Consider the following 23,654-nt stretch of genomic DNA (forward strand, 5'->3'; position numbering starts at 1 on the left):
AACCAGCTCCTCAGCATTGTCAACAGGGGTGTCATAAACTAGCGATTTCATATGACCCCAGAAATAAAAATCAAGACATGATAGGTCGGGTGACCGAGCAGGCCAACGCACGGGACCACCACGTCCGATCCACTGTTGACCAAATGTGACATCCAGGTAGTTACGAACATCTCCGCTATAATGGGCAGGGGCTCCATCGTGTTGGAACCACATTGTCTGTTGCGTCGATGCAGAAATCTGTTCATCTCTCAAAAGTTGTGGCAATACTTGCTGCAGAAAGATCAAGTAGATAGGTCCGGTTAGACCTATCTACTTGATAATCCATGTACCTACGGTAATCCATGTACCTTTTGCTTCTTTTCATGTATTATTAAAACGATTTCTCACTTACGGTCTCTTTTCTTTATGGTGCTTCTGTGTACAACACCGCTTCAGGAAAGCATTTTTGACCCCACATTGCTATATGATTTCGAGTTGTCAGGATGTACCCTACCCCTCTTAGAAGTTCTGAAACGTTTAACTGAAACACCCTGTATATAAAAATACACAATTTTAATAGTAAAACGAAAAAATAAATAATAATAAATACATACAGTACACTCTCTGACTAAAATATTAAAAACTTTTGCAGTTGACATCAATAGATAATTAAATATACGGTATGTAAACGAAAATTTTCACGTGGTATAATAACAAGTTCCTTGGTATCAGATAAATACTGTACACTACCACAGGAATTTAAAATGAATTGTGCGTCAGAATAGAAGGTCCAATGTGCAGAAATGACTGAAAATTTCAATTTAGGCAAAGAAAAGCCCATTTCCAACTGAGCTATGCGGAGGCAGTTGAAGTATTGGTAGTGTGCTTGTACGAAAATTATTTTTTTATGTAAAGAAATCGAAAGATTACACTGCAGTAGTGCCGCCAACTCCACAACTGGACTCTGGAACAGTAGGAAAAGATCATTGATCTGACGAGTCTATTTACACATTTTTGCGCCAATGGTAGGGTGAAAGGGTGGCGTGAGCCTCATGAAGCCATGCATCCACAGTCTCGTGTCCAACAATCAAGCAGCTGGAGGTGGCATTATAATTTGGCGTATATTCCTTTGGTACAGACTGGGTCCACTCTTAAGTTAGATGGTCGTGTTAGCTCCAGTAAATATCGTTCTGTTGTATCGGACCATCTTCATCCTGCGATATTTCATTTTCACTAGGATTGTGTTGGATTCTTTCAACGCGACAACGCAACTGATCACCTTGCAAAAATTGTGTCTGAATGGTTCGAGGAACATCCCAAAATTTCCAACAACTACCCTGGACGCCTTAGGTAAGTTCCTTTAGGTAAGAATAAAGGAACGAGGTGATAAAAACATCATATAAAAAGATTCTTATGTAAGGCAGAAAACTAGAATATGGCAGTGCGAAGTATGATCCTTCCCTTCCTCTTGGTATCGATGTAAGCCATTTTGCGACTCGGTATTGAGTTAAAAAGCTGTCTGATTTTGATGAATATCCCTCCATGCTCAATAGGCAATAGGAAACAAATAAGGTAACCTAGAAGTCCTCAAGACTTGCTTCCGTGGACTTCTAGGTCGAAAACATTAGCGATATGGGACAGAGTACTGCCCAGTTGGAACAAAGGGTTGCGCAACTGTTAGAGAGATAGCAAACAGACAAGCCTAAGCATGGTTTCAAACCAATGTCGACCCATGAGATTATCTTGAATAAAACAATAGATAACCCTCTGTCATAACAAATGGCATTCTATATTATGATTCGCCACACTTTAACCGACCCCTTAACTCATCTGTAAAGAAAATCGCTATTCTCCATTCGTTACCTCTACCACTGTACGCAACGTGAGGTAGTGAGAAGGAGTCGGAACAATCCAGCCTTTGCAAGTCATCTATTAACTCTAATCCTTCTCTGAGATGCAGATCTCTCAGCTGCCACGCTACCAATAACGATTGTTAGTATAACTGTGCGAGGACGCTACTAGAGGATGTTTTGTTATTAGAAGAAATTACAGTTTTGCATTCAAAAAATGTGAAATGCATCTGGAAAAATATGAAGCGCTGAAAATCTGCACATTTTTTGCGAAACCTCCCTTACATGCCCCAAAAATCGTGTGGCATATCTTGGAGAAGGATAGCTGGGCCCATATTTTTTGACCAAACTGTTACCTCTGATGTTTACCAAGGCATCATAGTGCAGTTTATTGCACTGCTAGAGTAAAATGAAAGGAACATCTGGCTACAACAGGATGAGGCAAACTGCCATACTTCACGCTCAGCCACTGAATCTCTAAGTTTTTGAATCATAAGGACCTTATTTGTACAATAGTACATAAGTTGTCCATACATATGGCAAAATGAATAATTTGAATCTTAGTACATATATACATTTCATTTGAACTTCTGAGATGAAAAAGTTTAAGGCCATATCGTAATTCCCGGGCCCCTCCTTGTAATTATCAATCCGCCCTTGGACAACACCCAGCTGTTTCGCCCATTGAGTACATGCAAAGAGACTATGCATGGCATGCCACAACTGGAATAAAAGCCCGCATGATTATACAGTGATTATGTTGCTAGACACCTTGTAGCAAAAATTGGAACTATGTATTTTACATATTGGATGTCCAAATGTGGAGCTTGGAGCGGTAGGTATTTTATTGTGCTACTATCGTCTGAGATTGACTAAAAATAGTAATTTTTATTATCCTTTTTTCACGTTATGAAAAAGGATCATAAAAATTACTCGCATCATTGACAGGATTTTAACCCTGGTCTTTTCCACGCGGTGTGGAGAGGACTGTGATTATATCAAGTGTTCTACCAGCCAGAGCAGGTGACGAAGAGACACAGAACACATTTTGTCATCCGAACAGACAGTAAGAAGAAAAGTAAGAATAAAGTATTCATGACCCAAATTGAATAATCTAGTGAAATGTTGATTCCATGTGATATGCTTTGATCTCAGAGCGAGTAACAATCATAAAGGCTTCACCTTTTACTTATAATTCCTATGGATACTTCTGACAGTATATTAATAAATATTATGAATTAAGGAAGACATGGCCAGCTCACAGAAAGACGATGCTGATTGCTCACAGCAACTGAACTTTTGAAACAGTAATCAGCAGTTTCCCCAGGATTCTGTCCTCTCGCCTTTTTCTCTTCTGCATCAATGCCCTTCCAGTGATTGGAAATCCGAGCTTGGCTGATGACAGTACACTACATTATATAGCACTTTCCAGACTCTGCCTCTGCACAAATAACCACTTCTTGAATACTTTACGAGACCTCGGTACTTCTTAGAAATTTGGAATGGAATCTTTTTTAGCATAAGCATATCACAAACATTACTTTGCTGCATTAAAAAAAAAAAAAAAACCTAGCTTTTTCTCCTTCGTGCTCATTGATACTTGTGAGCAGTGGCTAACTCTGAACAAATCGCAAATCCATCTATGGAATATTGTTCCCGACATCTGGGGGAAATATCCCTCAGAGCTTCTATAAAACTGATCGACTCTACCCATGACCCTATTCCATTGATTATAACTCTAACTCTAGTCAGGTTAATCAACAATTCCTCCTGTCTTGACAGGGGGAACTTTTTTACACTGTGGCTGTTCACACCAGGTATTTATGGTTTACGCATACAACTAAACAGACAAACCAACCATAGAACATCGATATTTACAAAAACCACGCCAATGGCTCACAGTCTTAGTTGCTTTAGCTCAAAAACAAAACAAACACACATAATGATCCGTCTCGGAAACTGGATACCCCAAAACAACCAATGTAAAATTTGTAGAAATTGAATTTTACTATCATTTTTTTTTTAATGGAAACGCAAATTATTAAGTACTAGTTCTATTAAGAGAAAACCAAGAACTAAAGACCAACCGCAGCACTGAAGAGATACTCTAATCCAAGATTCATTTGATAGATCACCATTGAAATGGACTCAAACAATCGTCAAGGCTTCAAATTTGACGAACAACACGGAAAAGATATTCGCAACATTGAAATTATCGCCCTTATCGACTGCAATTGGTCGATAAGGCGATTGGCGTGACTGCTATCAAGGAAACAGGCGAAATGTCAGTGAATTCTCATAACATACCCAAACGTGATAAGATCTTCAGCGATGCATGTATCTGTGCCATTTGTTAGAATACTGGGTCAAGAAATGTTTATTTCTGGCCACTTCAAACAAGCATTAGTATAAAAACTTCGATCCATTCCTCCATGCATCTGGAACGAAATTACATCATCGCTGCATAATCCACACGTAATAAACTGTCCAGTAATCTATCTATCTACTTGCCGCCATCAGTAGTGTTATGGGGAGGGAGTACTAGTTACACAGATGGCTGAATAGGATAACAGGCAACCCCTTCATCTCGAGAGCCATACTTATACTTTATTCTCATATAAATATGACGCTTTGGAAACAACTAATCATGACAGGGAAAATATACATTCTCCCATATCTTCTGACCTGGCAGGTCAGAAAATGTGGGAGAATGTGAATGCATCCAGCCTGAAGAACATGATAGTAAATCTTTCTTGGACGCGAAACTTACGGACGCATCCTCCAAACTTTGTATGACCCTCACCAACTTATACTATCCGAACAAAAGTCGTGGGACACCCTTCTGATTGCAGTAAATATGCGTGACTAAGAAATATTCAAATATTTTGGTCTATAAAGATGATCAGCCCAAAATTCGTTTCAAACATGTATTCCGAACGAAGAGCACATCGAAAGGGCTAACAGAGTTCCAGAGGGGAAATTAGTTGGATGTCATTTGGGGAAAATGTCTGTGTATGCTAGTGCTCAGGAATTAAACATTTCCAAGCCGGTAACTGTCAGCGTGCTGAAGAAAAGAAGTTCAGGAAGGTGACATTGCCCAAGAAACAATCAGGTAGACGTAAAATACTAGTTGATAAAATACTGCGAAATATCGCAGGCAAATCCGGAGAGGTGAGGAAGCCAAACTTGCTTTTTAAAGCTGATAAAGGGCGCAGAGCTTGAGGATTCGAGAATTTAGCAGGAGGAGAGGCCAAACTGTGTAGTTTTGTTACAGCAGCAGATCCTAGGATGTCTGTGTTTGGAGCGTAGAGTCATCAGTAGGCCAACCTGTAAGTGTTTCCACGATATTTAGATAGCTGCATGCCATGAATTTTCAAGGACTGTAGCCAATAATCTAACAAAAAAAAATATGTACACTGTTGACTTATTCACTTTTTTTACTGGTGGTAGCACTATGAACCTTAATCATAATTTAGCCAACTTTAGTGATCATTAGAAGGGACCACTAAGTGCAAGCTATTAGAAAACTAATTGAGATTACTGAAATACATATTAATTAGCGTAATGCGCATTAACCATTCCTGGAATTAAAAATCATGTGTGTAATGAGGCACGCTATCGTTAAAAAATTGTTTATCCCCTAACAAATGATTTTATAGAATAAAATGTGCATGTTTAAACATAAATAACTTCTGATTCGCCTGCTAAATTTTCTAACAGGTGTATTATATTGTAAATAAGTTATTATTTTCGGGTATCCATAATTATCTTTTATGTTGCAAACATCCCGTTAGCCTATGGCCGTTTAGAGGTTCATCGAAATTTTTGGTTAATAATATTGATTTCAATAATAATGATAATAATTCACTTTAGTCTTTACTCTCACAGAAAACGTGAATTAGCAATGCTATGAACTTACCAACAGTTTTAAATAAAAAAATTGTTCTGGGTTCCGCGAAATCCCACAAATGCTGAAGACGCTTCACCATGGATGTTTTTGTTGTCGTATTAGGGTTTTAGGAGCATCAGCGACTAAGGCCATGTTGCCCCGTACATATTGTCTGTAAATTGCGTTTGTTCTGAGGTCGATTTTCTATTTTCGGGAAGAAAAACCCGAGTCTCAGGGAGAAAAATCCATGCTACCCTCACTTGAGACCGACTAACTCAGCCACGTTGTGAAAAAGGTCCATAAATATTCCTCCCATCATTGGCGGGAGTCGAACTCAAGTCACTTTCACACGGTGTAGGAAAAGACGGCGATTCTACCAACTGTGCGCTACCCACGAGTGCTACACCATGAAAAAGAACCTTTTTTTTTTCAATGGAAATGAATGCCAGAAGTCTTGTTTTCGATATTTAAACTAAATGATTTATCCGTGCATTCGTAAACTGTATATTGTTTCATCGAAAAATTTTGATCCATCCTGTAAATCTACACAGTAATTTCTCTTGATTTACGGACACTACGAGGAGATAGATTTACTCGTATCAAGGAGATAGATTTACTCGTATCAAAGAGATAGATTTTCGTTTTGATGCGAGTCGTGTTGTTCGTAGTGTGGTTACTCAGAACGTATGAACAAAGATTTATCAAAACCTAGCTATTATTCGCACTCATTTATCTTATTTAGCTAATGGTACCAAAATTCTCGTGACCTCCGTAGCCGAGTGGTCAGGAGCGGGAATGCAGTAGCACACGCTCCTTGAGTAGACCGGGTTTCAAGCCCCTGATTGCTGAATACGGTCGATCTGCCAACCCGCACTGGACCAGCGTGGCAGATTATGGCCCATTTCCATCAGCATGAATTGTTGAGGAGGCTTCCATCCTGCAGTGGGTTGATAATGGTTGCACTTTACCTTTACCAAAATTCTCAAGACATATCACGCTTCTTACGTTATTCCTTAATTGTTATGGGTACTTCACAACGACCTAAAACCTGTCTTTGTAAGAATATTCCATTTATTTTTGTAAAATATACTAAATTATCAAAACATATTTTGTCATTTTAGTCCTTATTTAACATCTTTTTAGAGCATTAATAAATACGCAAATGTACTTTTTAATGCATATGAATCCTTCATCTTGCTGTCTCTAGTAATCAAATTTCATCTCTAGCGTTTTGAGCATATATATATATACCGGTATATATATATTTTTTAGAGAATGCAGTGTCGCTTAGCATTATTTTCCCTTTTTTTAAAAGACGTTACTGGATAAATACAGACATTTAAGACTATAAAATCCATTTAATAATAAATTAATTTTATAAAATTTATGAAATAACAAAAACAACACCAAATATACATATGCACTCCCGCCTAAAAGTTTGGAATCATATTTCTTTTTTTTTAATTTTAAACATTTTTATTAAAATATGACCAACTTGTTTATCAATTTTTATTAAAATATTTTCTATTATGTATAAAAATCAAAAAACTAATATAATTCAATAATATATTTAAGAATTTATAGAATATTCCAGAAAGATGTAGAAATTGTGGAAGAACATTGTAGAAGATTTCTGAATGTGGTAGAATGTTGTAGATGATTCTAGAACATTATAAAAAGTGGGCGTATTGTTTTAATATTATAGAAGATTGTAGACTATTCTAGAGTTGTTTTGCAATAATATGAATTGAGGAGTAAGAGCTGTAACTTATAAAATTGAACATCCGTCATTCAGAAAGAGTGTTTGGTGTAAGTTTTGTAATAAATGGCAAGAAATAAGGAACTGAGCGCTGAAAAAATAAGTGCTATTATAACTTTGTATAAAGAAAGTTCTTCCGTGAAAAGTATTGGCAATAAACTATTCAAGGAGACTGGCAGTTTAAAGTACAAACCACGATCATGACGACCGTGCGTAACAACGAAAGTACAAGATAAAACCATAAGACTGATTTCTAAACGCAATCGACGACATACTGCACCTGAAATCCGAGCTGAGTTCACTAGGAACAGAGAAAATCCAGTGTCTACGTCCACTGCAAAACTTCGTTTTAAACATGTAGGACTTCATGGTCGTATAGCGGTCCGAGCCTTATTTAAACCGGAAAATCGAATGAAACGCTTGCGCTAAGAGCCATCAACATTAGACAATTGAAGAGTAGAAAAACGTACTGTGGACAGATGAATCCGAATTTAATTTTTTTTGGATTCAAGCGTAGAGTTCACGTGAGACGATCAACTGAAAAAAAAAAAAAAAAAAAATTGTGGCACATCATTTAGTGATAACAGTCAAGCATGGTTATGGCTCCGTCATGATCTGGGGTTGCTTCTCTTTTTCTGGAGTGGGTGATATCTTCAGAATTGAAGGAATTTTAAGAAAAGAAGGCTATAAACACATCCTTGAACATAATGCAATATCCTCTGGACTTCGACTTTGTGGAAGAAATTTTATATTACAAGAATACAAGTACTTCAAGCACAGCTTAGAGCTGTGGTTGGAGTCCTTGTATTCTTGTAATATAAAATTGTGCAGGGACTTTCTAGCAATTAAACAACAGGAGGGGATATTGCAAATTATGGTATGGCTACCCCAATCGCCTGAGTTAAACCCAATAGAGCTTTTATGGGATCATCTAGACCGTCAAGTCTGCCCATTTTCACAAAATCTATGGGAAACCTTGTAGATCTCTTGGAATAATGTTAATCAAAACGCTGTTATAAAATTAATCGCCAGAATGCCACGTATGTGTAAGGCGGTGATAAAATCTCATGCAGGATATTTTGATGAAAAATCAGTATAGTTGTTAATATTAATCACTACAAATTTTTTGCTGTAAATATTTCAATGCTTAATTTAAAAAAAAAAAAAAAAATCTTAAAATGCTTTGTAATGTGTAGTTTTTTTTTTTAAATGTTAAACCTTATATTTTCATAGCTAATTAAAAAAAAAAAATTAACGACAAATATCATAAAATAACAATCCAAATTGGGCCAAATTTGGGCGAGTATAAACCGACACAAGGTGGCATTGTGATTTATAGTTAAATTTACGTATTATTCACTACGTATTTAAGTAATGTTAATTTTATGTTTCTGTAGAGGCTCGCATTTATTCTTAATTCCTGTGTTATTCTCTAGTCAGATGAAGCACGAGAAAACAGTCTCAAAATACAATTTAAGATATTTCTTGATAACAAACTAACAGTTTAACAAATATAAAAGATCGGAAAGGAGAAACTATCGTAACGTGAGAACTGCTTGCATAAAATCCTCGAATAGGTACTAAATAGGATTATAAATCACGCTGTAGATCTGAAATACTGGAGTGAAAATTACGGTAAGAATATTTTTAGATTTTCTCAACAGTTTCGTTGTATTACCCATAAAATTATATATACCTAACTGGCAATGCAGTTTAAATAAATTTAAGTCTTATCTGAGTGAATCGTGAAGAGGTTACCCATTCACCCGGCGCGTCTGCTACATATTCATCAAGAGAATATAAATAAATATCAATTTGTCGTGTCTAAATGATTAACCCTTCTAGCTATAGATAATGCGTTTCCATAAAGGAGCCCCAAGCTAGGTTGCGACACATCAAGGTTGTCGTAAGGCTGATATGTTGGCAGAGGGGTGTAGTGATGTATGATAATGGACCAGCTGCATCAAATTTCTTGACAAAAGTTTGCTCTGAAGGTGTTCGGTGAAAAAAATATGGATTAATAAATAGTCTTGAAAAAAAAAATCGGGCTGATAAAAGTCTGATTTGTCTATATTTTATTTAAAAGTAGTTTACACCAAAAAATATAGTATAAATAAATACCATGTAATAGTGATTTATGGTAATATAATAGTGATTTATAGGATAGTGATTTATGTTTCTTTTTCTTTTTTTTTTTTTGAGATAAAAGGTTTGGAATTGATTTTAATTTGTTTGATATCTGTAATAAATGAAAATTTATATTTTATTAATTTAGTAAGTCGATTTAAACGTGTGTGTTTATACAAAGCTGTGCATTTCATTTGTGTTACCTTAACTTTTTAATATACGGTGTCATCCAAAAACTTACTAAAATTTATATTGTCAATTTAAGTAGGTCTAAATAATATTTAACTCTAATGTTATAGAACATGTAAAATTTAAGAGATCATTACTGGTCTAAGGATCAGGCCGTCGTTGCTGAGCTGTGTGGTCAGGCACGAGGGTGCAGACATACACGTGCCTTGAGTGACCGGGGTTCAAGCTCTTGACTGCTAAAGATGGCGATATTTTCTGCATTCTCTCAACTTTATGAGCTCCTCTGACCGTGTCGTCGTCCCGGTGTATAAACAGAAAATTTATTTGTATATTGTCCTCTCCAGTGGAAAATAGGAATATTATTGGGGATTGGGTTTTCAGTCGCGTACAGAAGAAAATGTAAGGGTTCAAAATATTTTCATCCGCAGTCCAAGAAAATCCATGCAACAGGCTGCAAGATAATGTGAAATGACATTTATTTATGCAGTCCATATTGGGCTGAAAAAGGAATTGAATTACCGAACATGGAAATCTCATGACAAAGAATTGTTTTCTGAGGACTGTAACTCATGCTGTCAAGGATGATTACAAAACTGTTCTGATATATTCAACAACCTTCTCTTCAGTTCATATTTTCTTGGCCCCTGGCGAGTAGCAAGTGGTTATGATCGCCGTTCTCCCACACTTGTAATGCAAGGAATTTTTATTATTTTCACAGCGTGACTACATTAGTCGGTCTCTGCTGGAATTGCATGGTTCTTTCTCCCGAAAATCTTTTTCGTCCAATCAAACAGCAAATCAACCGAATAATCCAATTACAGGCACAATATACTGGTGCCTCATAGCTTTAATTTCTTTGAAGCTTAACGTATACCCAATCTAACCTAACTGGAAGATGGCTAGACGTCGTGGACCAATTGAATGTCCTGCTAAGAGCCAGATTTAACTCCAGGCTCAATCCTTTAGCTGGACCAAATAAGGTGTTTACAAAACTCACTTAAATTTTTTTGATGAACCGGAAGAAACGTCCTGAATTGCTTTGAGTGAAATTCCAGGCGACTATGTAAAAACTTGTTGATTGTGTATCACTTAGTTTGTAGAGGTTGAACAGTTCAGGAACATATGTTGAAAGTGATCTGCGATTTATGTAATGACAATTTGGACAGTGCATTAGCACGAACTGTGCAAATATATGCTGTATACTTTTGTGGCTAAATAAAAACAGTTTTTTCAGCCGCCCTAGAAAAAAAATTTCGCGAATAAAATCCTCCCTACTTCGCGGTTATTCTGTTTTCAGAAAATGTGAGTGAATAAAAATTCACATACAGCGTTTTTTATGACTTTAATTGGATTATGATTTTTACCATTAACAAGACAAGATTCAGATACCAGAAAAATAGATATTACTATTTATTAATGTGTGTGTGTGTGTGTGTGTGAGAGAGAGAGAGGGAGAGAGAGAGAGAGCAACTGAGACTGAGTCGTCAGTATGTTGTGTTAAAAATTCCTCGCGTCATTTGTGGGATTCAAACTCAAACCTTTTCAACCAGGTGTGGGTGGAAGGTGATTATAATCAGTGGGCTGAGTACTAGTTACTACTAGTTACAATCGCCCCTTGTACAGCTTGCAAGCCAGAGGGAATATTTACAATAGTATTTACAGTTTTGAGAAAAATGACAATATATATATATATATATGTTTTTTTTTTTTTTATGTATATATATATATATATATATATATATATAAATGAGCTGTTCTTCATTGCTGTATGACTTGAGCATTCGCAACCATTTAAACATTGAAAAAAATAACCAGATGGAATTCCATCTAATATTGATGTATTTATATTAATACCTGCTTTTAGTATGAAGGGTTACCGAGAATGACCTCATCTGCCCATGTGTATTATGTCCATAAATTGCGTGTGCGTTCTTTGGACAGATTGCCTGTTTTGCTGGACGAAAAACCCCAGTTCCGTGAGTACAAAACCTTGTTATCCTTGCCTGAGTCCGACTAACTCAGCCTCGAAGTGAAAAAAAAGTCCATAAAAGTTCCTGGCGTCACTAACTACGGGACGCCTTAGCTATTGGCTATGAAGTTAATCCAAAAAATTTACACCTCGAATTTTGATGCTAACTTCCATAATAACATTATAAAACAAAAAATAGATGAAGAATGCCTTCGCCATAGTAAAAAATGCTAACAGAGATTATTAATGAATTTATGGAACAGTTTTTGAAGAATCGTTCTTTCTCTCTCTCTCTCTCCGCAGATTTAAAGGTCAGGTTCTCCCTAATTCAGATGTCATAGACTGTATTATGCTCAGGGCCTGAGGCAGACATTAAATCATTCGAGATTGCTGCTGTAGCCATCCATCTTAAGCAAATTTTAAGGTGGGTGCAGTTATGCATAAGTTTATCTCGCTTCAGAGGCATAGGCAGAGGATGTGAGGAACAAAGTCATGCGTCCCAAAATTTGGAAAAAATAATATTTTATACTTTTGTGTTTTGGTCATAACTGGCTGTAGATGGAACTATTTTATTGCAAGGGCTCTCAAACTGTGGGTTGCGATCCTTCCTCCGGGGAACTGTGAGAAACTTAGAGGAAATCGCCAAATTTTGCCTCAGATTTTTTCGAATTTGATTGTTTTTTGTTGATTTCCAATGAAACGGTGTTATTTTATAAAGTTGAAAGGTTCTGTAATTGTTTTATTTGATATATAGTATATTTATTTCTTAAGGAACAACACATCTAATTTCTTTGTAACTATATAAAAGCTGCCTTAAAAAGATTGATTTTCCAGTTTTTTTATGTAGTCCGTCAAAGTAACATGGAACAGTTTATTCCCTGTAAAAATGGCATAAGGAAGAATAAAAGACAAAAAAAAAAAAAAAGAAAAAAGAAAGAAAAATAAAGCAGCCTCCATGTTTAAAATAACTCGGAGATGGCTAATTATAATGATGTATACATAGTGACATTAATTAAGTCAGTCAATAAAAAGATTTTTAAAAAGTTGTGATGTCACTTTTCGTTTTTGAGAAAAAAGTCCGTTTTTTAAAATCTTTTGCTATGCCCTTTAAAGTTAAACGCCTTCTTTTGTTTCAAGTGTATGTATGTCCTTATCACAAAAAAAAAAAAAAAAAAAACCTTTATAAACGCTAATTGAAATTTTCTAAACTTTTTCCGTTTCTAGCAAAGCCATTACTATCAAAGGTTTTTACTGGCAGACATCTCCAAATATGCCTTATTATTAAAATGCCACACTTACGAATTTTACCTCCAATTGGAGTGACATACAGTACGGTTCTTTGAGTCTGTACTGATCAATTGGTTCACATTATTAGTTAAAATGAACCCTGGTTTGTTATAAGAACATGTAAGTTGTAGAGTTTTTAAGCTGCATCAGTAACTTAGAAAATACTGTACTGCGCGCCGACCGGGCTAGCCGGGTGGGTAAAGTGCCTGCCTGGCAACCCAAAGATCGCGGGTTCGAATCCCGCCTCGAGCTTGGATCAGAGTAGTGCAAAAACCTTGGGAGGTGCATTATGGCCAAAGAAGCCGATGCACCAACAACTAACAAAAAAAAAAAAAAAAACTGTACTGCTCCGTATTTAACATGTCTGTAAATTGTGTGTGTTCTGTGGTCGATTTGCTGGATGGAAAACCCATGCTACCTGCGCCTGAGACCGACTAACTTAGCCACGTTGTGAATAAGTCCCCTGAAAATTCCTCGCGTCATTGACGAGATTCGAACTCAGGTGTTTTCCAGCAGGTGTGAGGAGGACGGTGATTATACCAACGGCCCTCGCTACCCACGAGGGTAACATCTATGTTATAAGAATATATATTTGTTATCAATTCAATTTACTTCTGGAACACTTCTATAAGAATTCACAATATCAAAGCACATTAGTTGCGTCATGTAATAAAGTAAAAGCGAAAAACTTCTGATTTCATGGAACATCTTTTGACTTCAGGCATTATGTATTTCCCCGAAGAAACAATTTTTTCCTTTTGAATTAATATAATACAATAATTACTTACAATTTCCTTGATAATTTATACGTTTTCCTTACTTTTCTCCTTTCGCTTGGACAAAATGCATTTTTTTTATTATTATTTTTAAAAAGCAGTAAAAATAATGAGTGTAAGCAGCTTAAGCCAAACAATTTCTATAGATATTTCATAAAGCCACATACACCGATCATATCTTTATTTGCACCACGGCCAGCCACTCAAAAATTTGTAATATAACAATTATAGGATGGAAATGAAAAGATCCTCTTAGATTTGCTCCTGTGTATATTATTATTGTAGTATAGAGTATCAGACCTCCACTTTCGGAATCTAAACGCCATTACTGCTGGTATCTTTACCTGTATGGTTGACATTCAATAACAGGGTAATACTTTGGAGTGCTGATTGTTTTCATTCAGTCTTAGAATGATAACAGTTGTCACTGACCATTCCCGATCTACCAGTTGATCTCAAAGTTGTATCAAATCCATTTGTTTTATCTCTTTTATCATTAGTTTTTATTAAAGAAAGAAAGAAAAATGCTGTAAAGAAAGCTAAAATATGTAAAAATTAAATAACATTATCAAATAGTTAAATTAATTCACTTTCTTATTTTCCAATTTAACCAAGCCTACTCTTGAATCATTTATTGTGAGTATGGCAGAGTTTGGAGTTTCGGGGTACTTCATGATTAACGTTGCGGACTCAAGTTCCATGCCTTAATGTCATTGATAATAAAGTCATTAAGGCAACAGCTAGCGCTTCAAGCTATATATGTTGACACAGCGCCTAATGTGTGTTTATCATTGTGGATAGATGGCCAAAACACATTTCAGAACAGATCATGTATTATTTCTTTAATCACCTAAAAAAAAATGGCAGCTTCCCGGCAGATATGTTTCATTGAACTGTATACTGAAGAAGAAGAAACATGTATCACATTCATTTTGAATTATATTTTTGAGACCCGAATTGGTGATTGACTTCAAAACACATCTACCTATATCTTTGAAACAATCTCTTTCGTTTAGGATTAAAGCAAGGAGGTTGATGCAATTTATTACTTTGTAATGTTGTATACCAACAAAAATGTAGCCTAAATTTTTTTTTTTAATATGCATAAAGCGAAAGGAAGAAAGGGTTTACTAAATCGGACGAAAGGAAGTCCGTCTTAGTAAATCGGACTCGATTTTCTTTCTTTCTGGATGAAAAATCCGAGTTTCCAGGAGAAAAATCCACGAAACTCTCGCCTGAGACCAACTAACTAAGCCACGACAGAACTGCCTTTCTAATTATATAAAAAATAATATTATCTAGAAACTTCCTAAAATAGCTGTATTTACTTGAAGCCTACTGTTTAAAAAATCCAGCCAGCAACGACTTTTCTATATTCTCAGAGTTTTTAGATGATTCTGATTCAGTCGCCCTGTTTCCACGTTCAAATGTAAAGAATGAATACAGAAAATCTTCTTTTGGTTTGTATCTGTGGTCTAATTGGGTCGGAATGCTGTTCCAGTTGATAAGTTTACTGTTTTAAATTAAGTTCTCCGGTGTCACATTTCCTAAAAAACGTTTAAGAAGTTGTGGAATTCGATTGTTAGAAAAAGTGTGTACTAGTATGTAATATTTTCCCATTCCAGCTCTAGTTTCAAGTTCTACTTTTCTGACCATCCTAAAGATATACAAGTTAAAACTGAATACTCACTCAATCTGTTCAGCCTGATTTATGGACTACTTATAGCATTATTTAAAAACTAATGTTTTCACAGATTTGTTATTATCAGCCCTCTGGTAAGTTCCAAGATCGAAATGATTTATAATCCTAGTAGTATATAGGGCAAGTGGCGGTGAATTGGAACAAGACAAGCTCTTCGTTCATTTTACACAAAATGAACAGTTTCGCAAGGCAGAGAGGCACAGTGTATTGCAACATCATCCAAATAGTAACCTGTAGTATATTCGAAAATACATTCCATTCGTTTCCATCCGTTTCCAAAAAGTACGATTGAATCAAGTTGTTAATTGGAGGTTAACATTTTTGGATACCTGTAATATGTAGCATGTACGTTAGAGATCATAGTTTTGCAATTATATAGTGAAAGTAAATGAGTTTATATTTAGTTGGAAGATTTTCCAATTGGTCACGTGTTGTCTGTGACATGGTTGTGATTGGATACAGTATATGGTGCCTTTTTCAGATGTCTATTTGGAGGGGAATGTATCACCGAATTGGTGGTGAAAAGCCTATCGAAGATGAAATATTATTGATAAATAATTATTTTGCTGCTTAATTGTAAATGTAAATTGCTGTTTGAGTATTATTTTTCGTAGGACGTTTGAAATTTTAATAAACAATTCAATTATGTTAAAAGTTTAGTCTATGACATTGTTTAGTGTAATTGCATCATTACTACATAGTTGAATTTTTGGACAAACCGATGTTTTGCGTTAGGTATCGTTATTATAACACCTCATTTTGCGAAATCCTTCACAACGAGTTGCCTTCCCCTAATACTTCGAATAAGTAACACTTCCCAATTAGAGAAGTCTGCTATTATTCTCAGTTGAGTTCAATCGCCCAGATGGCGCTGTTTCGAAGCAATTTGGCCTCTCATCGATGGTTTTATTAGCCTAAAGTTCAGTTAAAATAAGTGCTGCAAGTTCTGTTCTGGAAGCTGTTACTAATAAAGGACTCAGAAAGTTGAATATAAAGAAACATGCTATGGTAAACTGCCTTAATCGTTACAGAATGTGGCCGTGCTATGGTAACATGCTATGGTAAACTGCCTTATTCGTTACAGAATGTGGCCGTATTAAAGACACCGTTTTTCATGCTTGGTTTGAGTATTTTTTACACTACATGTTAGAAAAATTCTCTTCTACTAGCTGGGCATGCGAAATCCTTATCTGTTCTGGAACTTTGTGCAAGCCGTGACGCAACAGTGCTCTGTCTACCAGGACATTCCACCCATGGACTACTACAAACCCTAGACAAGTCATTTTTAAACCACTATGCGTTGTTTTTCAACCAGTCAATGAATGGATCAGTTGGTGTTTGAAAATTCAAGCAAGTCTCTTTCAAAAAGTAGAGATTGGACATATACTGTATTTTGGAGGCATCTTGAGGGTGATCACCAATAGTTTCGAATACTATCTTCAGATTCAGAGGCACAGGAATCTATACACTCAACAGATGTGCTATAAAAGGGATACCAACTAACATTATCACAGTTTTTCAAGCCCAGAAAAAAAAAACGATTGAAATATTGAAATGTTTTAACAGTTATTCACTGGGGGAAAATTAAAAATAGTGAAACAGAATTACCAAAAGAAAAAAAAAATTCTTCACTAGCAAAAAAAAAAAAATTATGCCCCGTCATCAACCCAGGTGGCCCAGTAGATTCAGTAACTGTTATGAAAATCTTGGGTTCATGAGCACTGCGTTGGAGCCACTTAAATTAAGAAAAAAAAAAAAAAAAAAAAAACTTAAATTCATTTGAGTGTAGTGTACAGCATGGCGATAAAAATATAGCCCACTAATTCACTCCACTCAGTAAACGTAATAAATGAACATATTATAAACCTTGCTACAGTTTTTATAATTATTAATATTTAATGCCTAAAACTATTTGTAATAGAAGGAGAAATATATGTATAGTTGATATTAACTTAATAATAAATCTCTGTAGTTAATGGGTATTTTTTAATAATTTTTTTTCCTGAAATGATCCAATTCACCCGCACTTACACAAGGTAACAGTGCAACATGAAATAGAATACTTACTGGATAAAATTATGATGAAAGTCATTAATTATCGACTGAGGATCACCAAACTCTCAAAGAGAATTCATCTGTACTGATCTGATATTTATAAGGATGCTTCTGATATGTGGTTTGGTGGAACAGGAAGTAATGGTGAGAGGTTATGATTTACACTATATTCTGACTACTCAAATCAGGATTTTTTTAAAAAAAACTAAAGGAATATCTATTATGCATTAATTTATTTTACACGGAAACTGCAAATCCTCTATGAAATCCTTATGATAACTGGTTATAGTTTCAAATCAAGTTCCTAATATTCATTATAATATCTGGGGTCTGTATATTATTCGAGGAAAGGTTTGTTTCGTGTTTGTTGTAACTATATCATTCCCCGAATTCACACTTTGGATATTATGCAGAAATACAAGTATTCATTTGCACACTGGGTCGTTTCATTGCTTAGTTTTGATCTACTCCCATCATCTTTTTAGGAGACTGAGAATCCACATTTTAATGGATTATCAGTCTCCACATTTTACTGAAATTTTAATAAAATGTGAATTATCTCTGCTAAATGAGATGACATCCATTATTTTCCAAACTGCATCCATTTTTCGGTTGATTTTCTGTATGGAAAAAGCATGAGACGCAAAAAAATTCCTTGCTTCATCATTGAAGGAATTAGAACTCAAGCTGTTTCGGGGAAAGGAGAGTATGACCACTCTGCTACTTATGAGAGCTTCATTATCGTATCGAAATGCTTATATTTTAATGTTAATGGCAATTTTAATGTTAATAATTTTAATTGTAATGTTATGATTTACTAATATTTGAAAAATTAACCTGAAAATTTCAAAAAGAGAAATTATTATTCTCTTATATATTTTTACATTCTTAAAGCTTTTAATGAAATAAAATGTAAATTAATGGTGTAACACAAATTGAATGCTGTTATACTCATATTTCACCAAGTAATTTTAATTCTGCCCCCCACTTATTTCAATTTTCAGCAGTTTTTATACGAAATATAATAGTGTTAATGCGCGTTACATTATTAGCTGATCACACCACTTTTAATTTACATATTTTTACGAAATGTAAACATTCTGTTTATGATGAGAGAAAATGTTCCAACATCATAATAAATTTGGTTAGTGTGTTTAGATTAGTTAAAAATATATAATTCTTTTATATCAAAGTAAAATCATCTGTCCAACCTGAAACTTTTCACGGTATTGAATACGGGCTGTTGAGATGGTCTCTATTAGCCTAAATGCTAACAGGGAAATTGAATAATAATAAGTAGTAGTTTTATAGCATTCATATTACTTATTTTATTTTGTGCACAGGATTTCACAAATATTACGTAATTAATAAGGTTCATAAAAACTGATACATAGTTATTTTGTGATCAGTGCCAACTACTTGGAAGTAGGCTTTTATACAGACATTTTATTTTGTTTTCAGTATAAGTACGCTGTTCGAATTCTGAGTAAAGGGGGCGTGGCACTCAGTGATTCATAACAACGTAGTCGTCTGCTCTAAGTCTTATGATGTAACATACTGATTTAGAAAAACTAAGAATTTCTAGACACTGTAAAACATTTATAGAAATAAAAAAAAAGAATAAAAACAGCTGAAAAATGATGACGATCGAAACGGAACAACCAGCCGTTCACTGCGCCACTCTCGTCGGCGACACGTAATTGCATCGTTTCCTCGTTACTTTTGCTCGCCACAGTCAGCTAATAAACCTAAGTCCTGCACCTAATAACTCCCTAAGGGTGATGCGAGGAATTTGGGGAATAGATAATTATCGAAGGGAACCTATTCCAAGAAGGAAAGAAGGGATAAAGGAAGGAGGGGGGAAAGGAAAAAAAGGAATGATCGGAGAAAAATAACGAACGCAAGAAATTTCATAAACTTCGCAAAGAGGAGGGTGGTTTACATATAAACTTACCTCCATCTCGGGACAAAATTATCTTGTAAATTCTTGAGCGACCGAATACGGAGACAGAACAGGTGTATCGACAGGGGTCGAGAGTCTTACGATAAATCCACTAACAGTCAGGGACTAACAAGTTTTGGCAACAGTAAGTGTGAGAATTTTGACGTCAAACTGATCGCCAGCAGCTTGCGTTTGCGTTCATGCTGCTGACATGACAACGCTGTGTCGTCGCCGTGAAACACAGGTTGGATACCGGTCGGCCGTCACACAAGCAGTTGCCCGGGCCACCTGAGAAATGACGAAACTGATAGTGGTGATCAGCACTTGCACTTCCGTTCATTTCAGTACAACATGGAGGTCCATAACACCCTGAGAGCTAAGCCGCACACCGATCCATTTACACACAGAACGTCCTGAGTTTAGTAGAATAATTATTAGCGAGCAGACGATCTGCTTCGATGCATGCGACTCTGCGGCACCACAGCAGTTCCTCTCGGAACAAACGGACTCCAATGAAGCAGTTCGCAGTGCCTGAGGCGAGCAATTGCGAGGAATAACAGCAAATAGTGAGTGGCAGTGAAACACAGCGGGAAGGTCGTTTGTAGTGAACCGCCTTTCTTTTGCAAGGCGTCATTGCCAAATTGTCCACAATATTTTGAGTGACAGAGGGCGCTCTCTACAGCGCTTCCGTAACTACTAATCGCTAATGTAAGCAGTCGATTATATGAAGTACAAAAACCAATAAAAAATGGCCAAGTGTACTAGCTAGTAACAAGTGGGTTTGGAGAATATTAACATTTTGCAAGCTTCGCGTGAGTTTTATATTCAGTTTTATTTACTGTTACGCCTTTCTTTCCTTTTTTGTTTGTTTGTTGTTTTTTTTTTTTTTTTCGTTCGAACATCTGACGCACTTCGCGCCAACTTTATTTTCGGGAAGGTAAAGTCGAAGTGGAGAATGGCATCGGCGAGTACCAGTCGAGGAGCGTACCAATCTCCTCATTCAGTACTTTTTCTTTCTTTTTTTTTTTTTATAACAAAATAAAGAAACACGGAAGTAATTAACGCACGTATTTTTGGTTTTGAAAAGTAGTGAAGTAAGTTAAAGATTCGACTAATTATGCAAAATCTCAATCTCAGAATTTTTGCGTTTAGGCAGCCATTAAAGAACGTAATCTTTAATTTTACTCACTTAAAAGCTATCTTACTGAAAAGAAAAGGTGTTTGAATAAATTTGCATTTCATAATTAATAAATTTAATAAAATATATTTATTTATTATTATCCACAATTCACGTAATGAACACTAACTTTTTATATAAAATAACTATTTTGGAATTAAATTATTCAAATACGAATTTTTACCTATTAAACAGACGCGCGTGACGTACTAAGCTGACCTAGCAGACAAGAAGGCATGCGCAGAACAACCAGTATTTTTAATAATGTATATTTTTTTATTATAATAAATGAAATAAAATTGTGTGTATTAATACATTTTTGTATGAGCCCCATTACATATAAAGGTGATGTTTTACGTACCATTTAAAAGCTTTTTTATTCCTCAATTACTTCGTTTATGTCATTGCGATCTAAGTCGTTCTGACACTTGCGAAGCTAAGTTATTTTCGTATCTTTTCGAGGAAATTCAATCCTTGAAGCCTGATATGTGATTCAGTTTATTTTTTGGAGAGATTTATATCCAACAAGCTTGTTCAACTCTGCCATATTGTTTATTTTAAACAATTTTGATATTCTTATTAATATTTACATCAATTTGTGATATTCATATTAATATTTACATCAATTTCTTTTAAAAGTTTTCCTAAAAGACCATGTTGATCGAAGAAAACGATTACTGTAACTTTTCTTGTAGAATGTTGGGATGGAAGATGCCTCTACTGTTTGCTTCCTCGGCCAATCTAAGAAAATGGTTTCTGCGTAGCAACCTTTCCATTCACCGAGTTAAATCAATCAGTTCAAACATTCGGTTTCTTCTTGAGTTTTAATTCTCTTGTTTTGTCATTATTCTTTATAGTTCTTGCCTTTCACTACTTAAATTGAATCACTGCATACTGATCTGTTTGTGGACGCACCTATTATCTCAAATGTCACATCAAACATTACACACACAACCGTAACAAAATGCTATTTGAAGTAGGTCTTATTATGAATTAGTGTTTCGATGTGAGGGTTTAAGGGTAGATGCGTTCGTTTTCCCCACTGTGATGTAATACAGATAAATACACTGCTCGGCAAAATTAAGAGAACACATAGAAAACGTGGTGTAACTCTTGAAATTTGCGATGGAGTGGGACAAAATTTGGTATGGTGGTATACCACAGAAGAACGATGAAATGAGGAAACAGCGAGAAACTTCGGATAGGTATAAGGGACATTTATAGGAGTTGCATAAGAATTATCAAAAGGTTATATTACAGAAGTTGATACAAGATGCTCGAAAATATGATCACATGACATCAATATGGCTTATGATCCCTCCAACAGCTAAACAGGCCTGACAGCGATGAACCATGCTCGATATAAGGGTGTCTATAAGATTCTGTGGCAACAAATCCCATTCTTCCACTAGCGTAGAGCTTATCTCACGAAGTGACCGAGGAGTTGGCTGTCGGCGTGCAATGCGACGCCCATGGGCGTCCACACATGTTCGATCACATTTAATTTTGTGATCTTGCTGGCCACGGCATCGTTGGATTTCTTCAGTTTCAAGATATTCCTCCACCACTTGGGCTCTATGTGCAGGGGCGTTGTCGTGCATGGAAAGAAAATCTGGGTCAACCGCACCCCTAAAAAGTCGCACATAGGGTTCGAGGATCTGTTCTCGGTACCCCTGCGCAGTTACGGTACCTTTATCAAAAACATGAAGAGGGGTGCAGCTGTTGATCATTATTCTTCCCACACGAGAACACCGCCTCCACCTTTCTCTGATGTTGGAGGGATGGTACCGCATTCCTGGTTGTATCTAGATGAAATAATGTCTGTAGGCTAAAACGGGACTCATCAGAGAACAGAAGATTTGTCAGGTCTCCGTGTTCATGGCACCATTTTCGATGAGCTCTGCGGTGGTTTGGGGTTAATGGGATTCAAACCACTGGCTTCCTTGCGTATAGTTCTTTTGAATTGAGCTTCTTAACACAGTCTGGTTGGAAATGTTTTCATCTGTGGCCGCAGTAACCTCAAGAGATAGTTGATGAAAATGAACTGAGATTGCGGGCTCAAAGAATCATCTAAACGACGATGACTTGCCATCCTGAGTTCTCAGGCGTAGATAGCAAGGATTTCCCCCGGAAAACTGGGGTTTTCGTCCAGCATAGAACACAACACACATGTGTAGTTTAAGTGACTTTCTAGGTGATCCTAATATAATAGTTTAGGGGTTTTTTTTTTTTTTTTTTTTTTTTGCCATCCTGAGTACTGTACTGGAGACGTGGCTATCCTACTGAGCAAGCCAAAAAACGGGCATGAAGTGATGTGGTCGCGACGCGTGTTTTTATAGGCATGAATAATTTGAATAATGTGCGGCTCTGTAAGGTGATAGATCGATTTCTATTGGACACTCGGAATTGGTATGCCAGGATCAAATATTCGCCTTTGGCGACATGTTTACAATAAAATATTGTTAAAAACATTTCGTTCTGCTAATTTTGTCAGGCAGTGTAAATTTTCTGTTTATACTCCTGGATGATCACATAGGATCAGAGGAGTTTTACATGATATAGAGAGAATACAAGAATATTTAGCAGTCATGTGAGCTTAAACTACGGTCAACTCAAATGCGTGCACTGCTATACTCTCGGGTTTTATCACTCGGCTACGACTTTGTATCGCATTGTATTATATTCCATCCTCCTGAAAGTCTTTGATGAGTCGAACGTGGTTTAATTGAACAAAATTTATATTACAGCGTGATAGCGGGACAAATGGGCAGCCAGAATAGCCGGGAGTTTCGGAATTTCTTATGCCACCTGCTCGTTTCATCGATTATTGTTATTGCTGTAGGGTTTTAGGAGCATCAGCAACTAAGGCCATATTGCTCCCTGTAAATTGAGTGTGTTCTGTGGTCGATTTTCGGTTTACTGGACGAAAACCCGAGTTTCCGGGAGGAAAAAC

General features: G+C 36.1%; 1 protein-coding gene across 2 annotated transcripts in view; it reads right to left on the bottom strand.

Moving 5' to 3' along the window:
- The window catches only part of LOC150082215 (transcription factor Sp9-like), a 257,291-nt gene extending 237,295 nt beyond the window's left edge, over positions 1 to 19,996 (bottom strand). For both annotated transcript variants that reach the window (XM_090379178.1, XM_090379180.1), the window contains exon 1: positions 19,537 to 19,996. In XM_090379178.1, the coding sequence (XP_090235304.1) occupies positions 19,537 to 19,542 (6 nt within the window). In that variant the 5' untranslated portion in view covers positions 19,543 to 19,996. The remainder of the gene's footprint in view (positions 1 to 19,536) is intronic.
- Positions 19,997 to 23,654: the final 3,658 nt, after the last annotated feature.

Source organism: Mastigoproctus giganteus, chromosome 8 (genome assembly GCF_048544385.1).
Source record: "Mastigoproctus giganteus isolate SK-2022 chromosome 8, ASM4854438v1, whole genome shotgun sequence".
Classification (NCBI taxonomy): Eukaryota; Metazoa; Arthropoda; class Arachnida; order Uropygi; family Thelyphonidae; genus Mastigoproctus; species Mastigoproctus giganteus.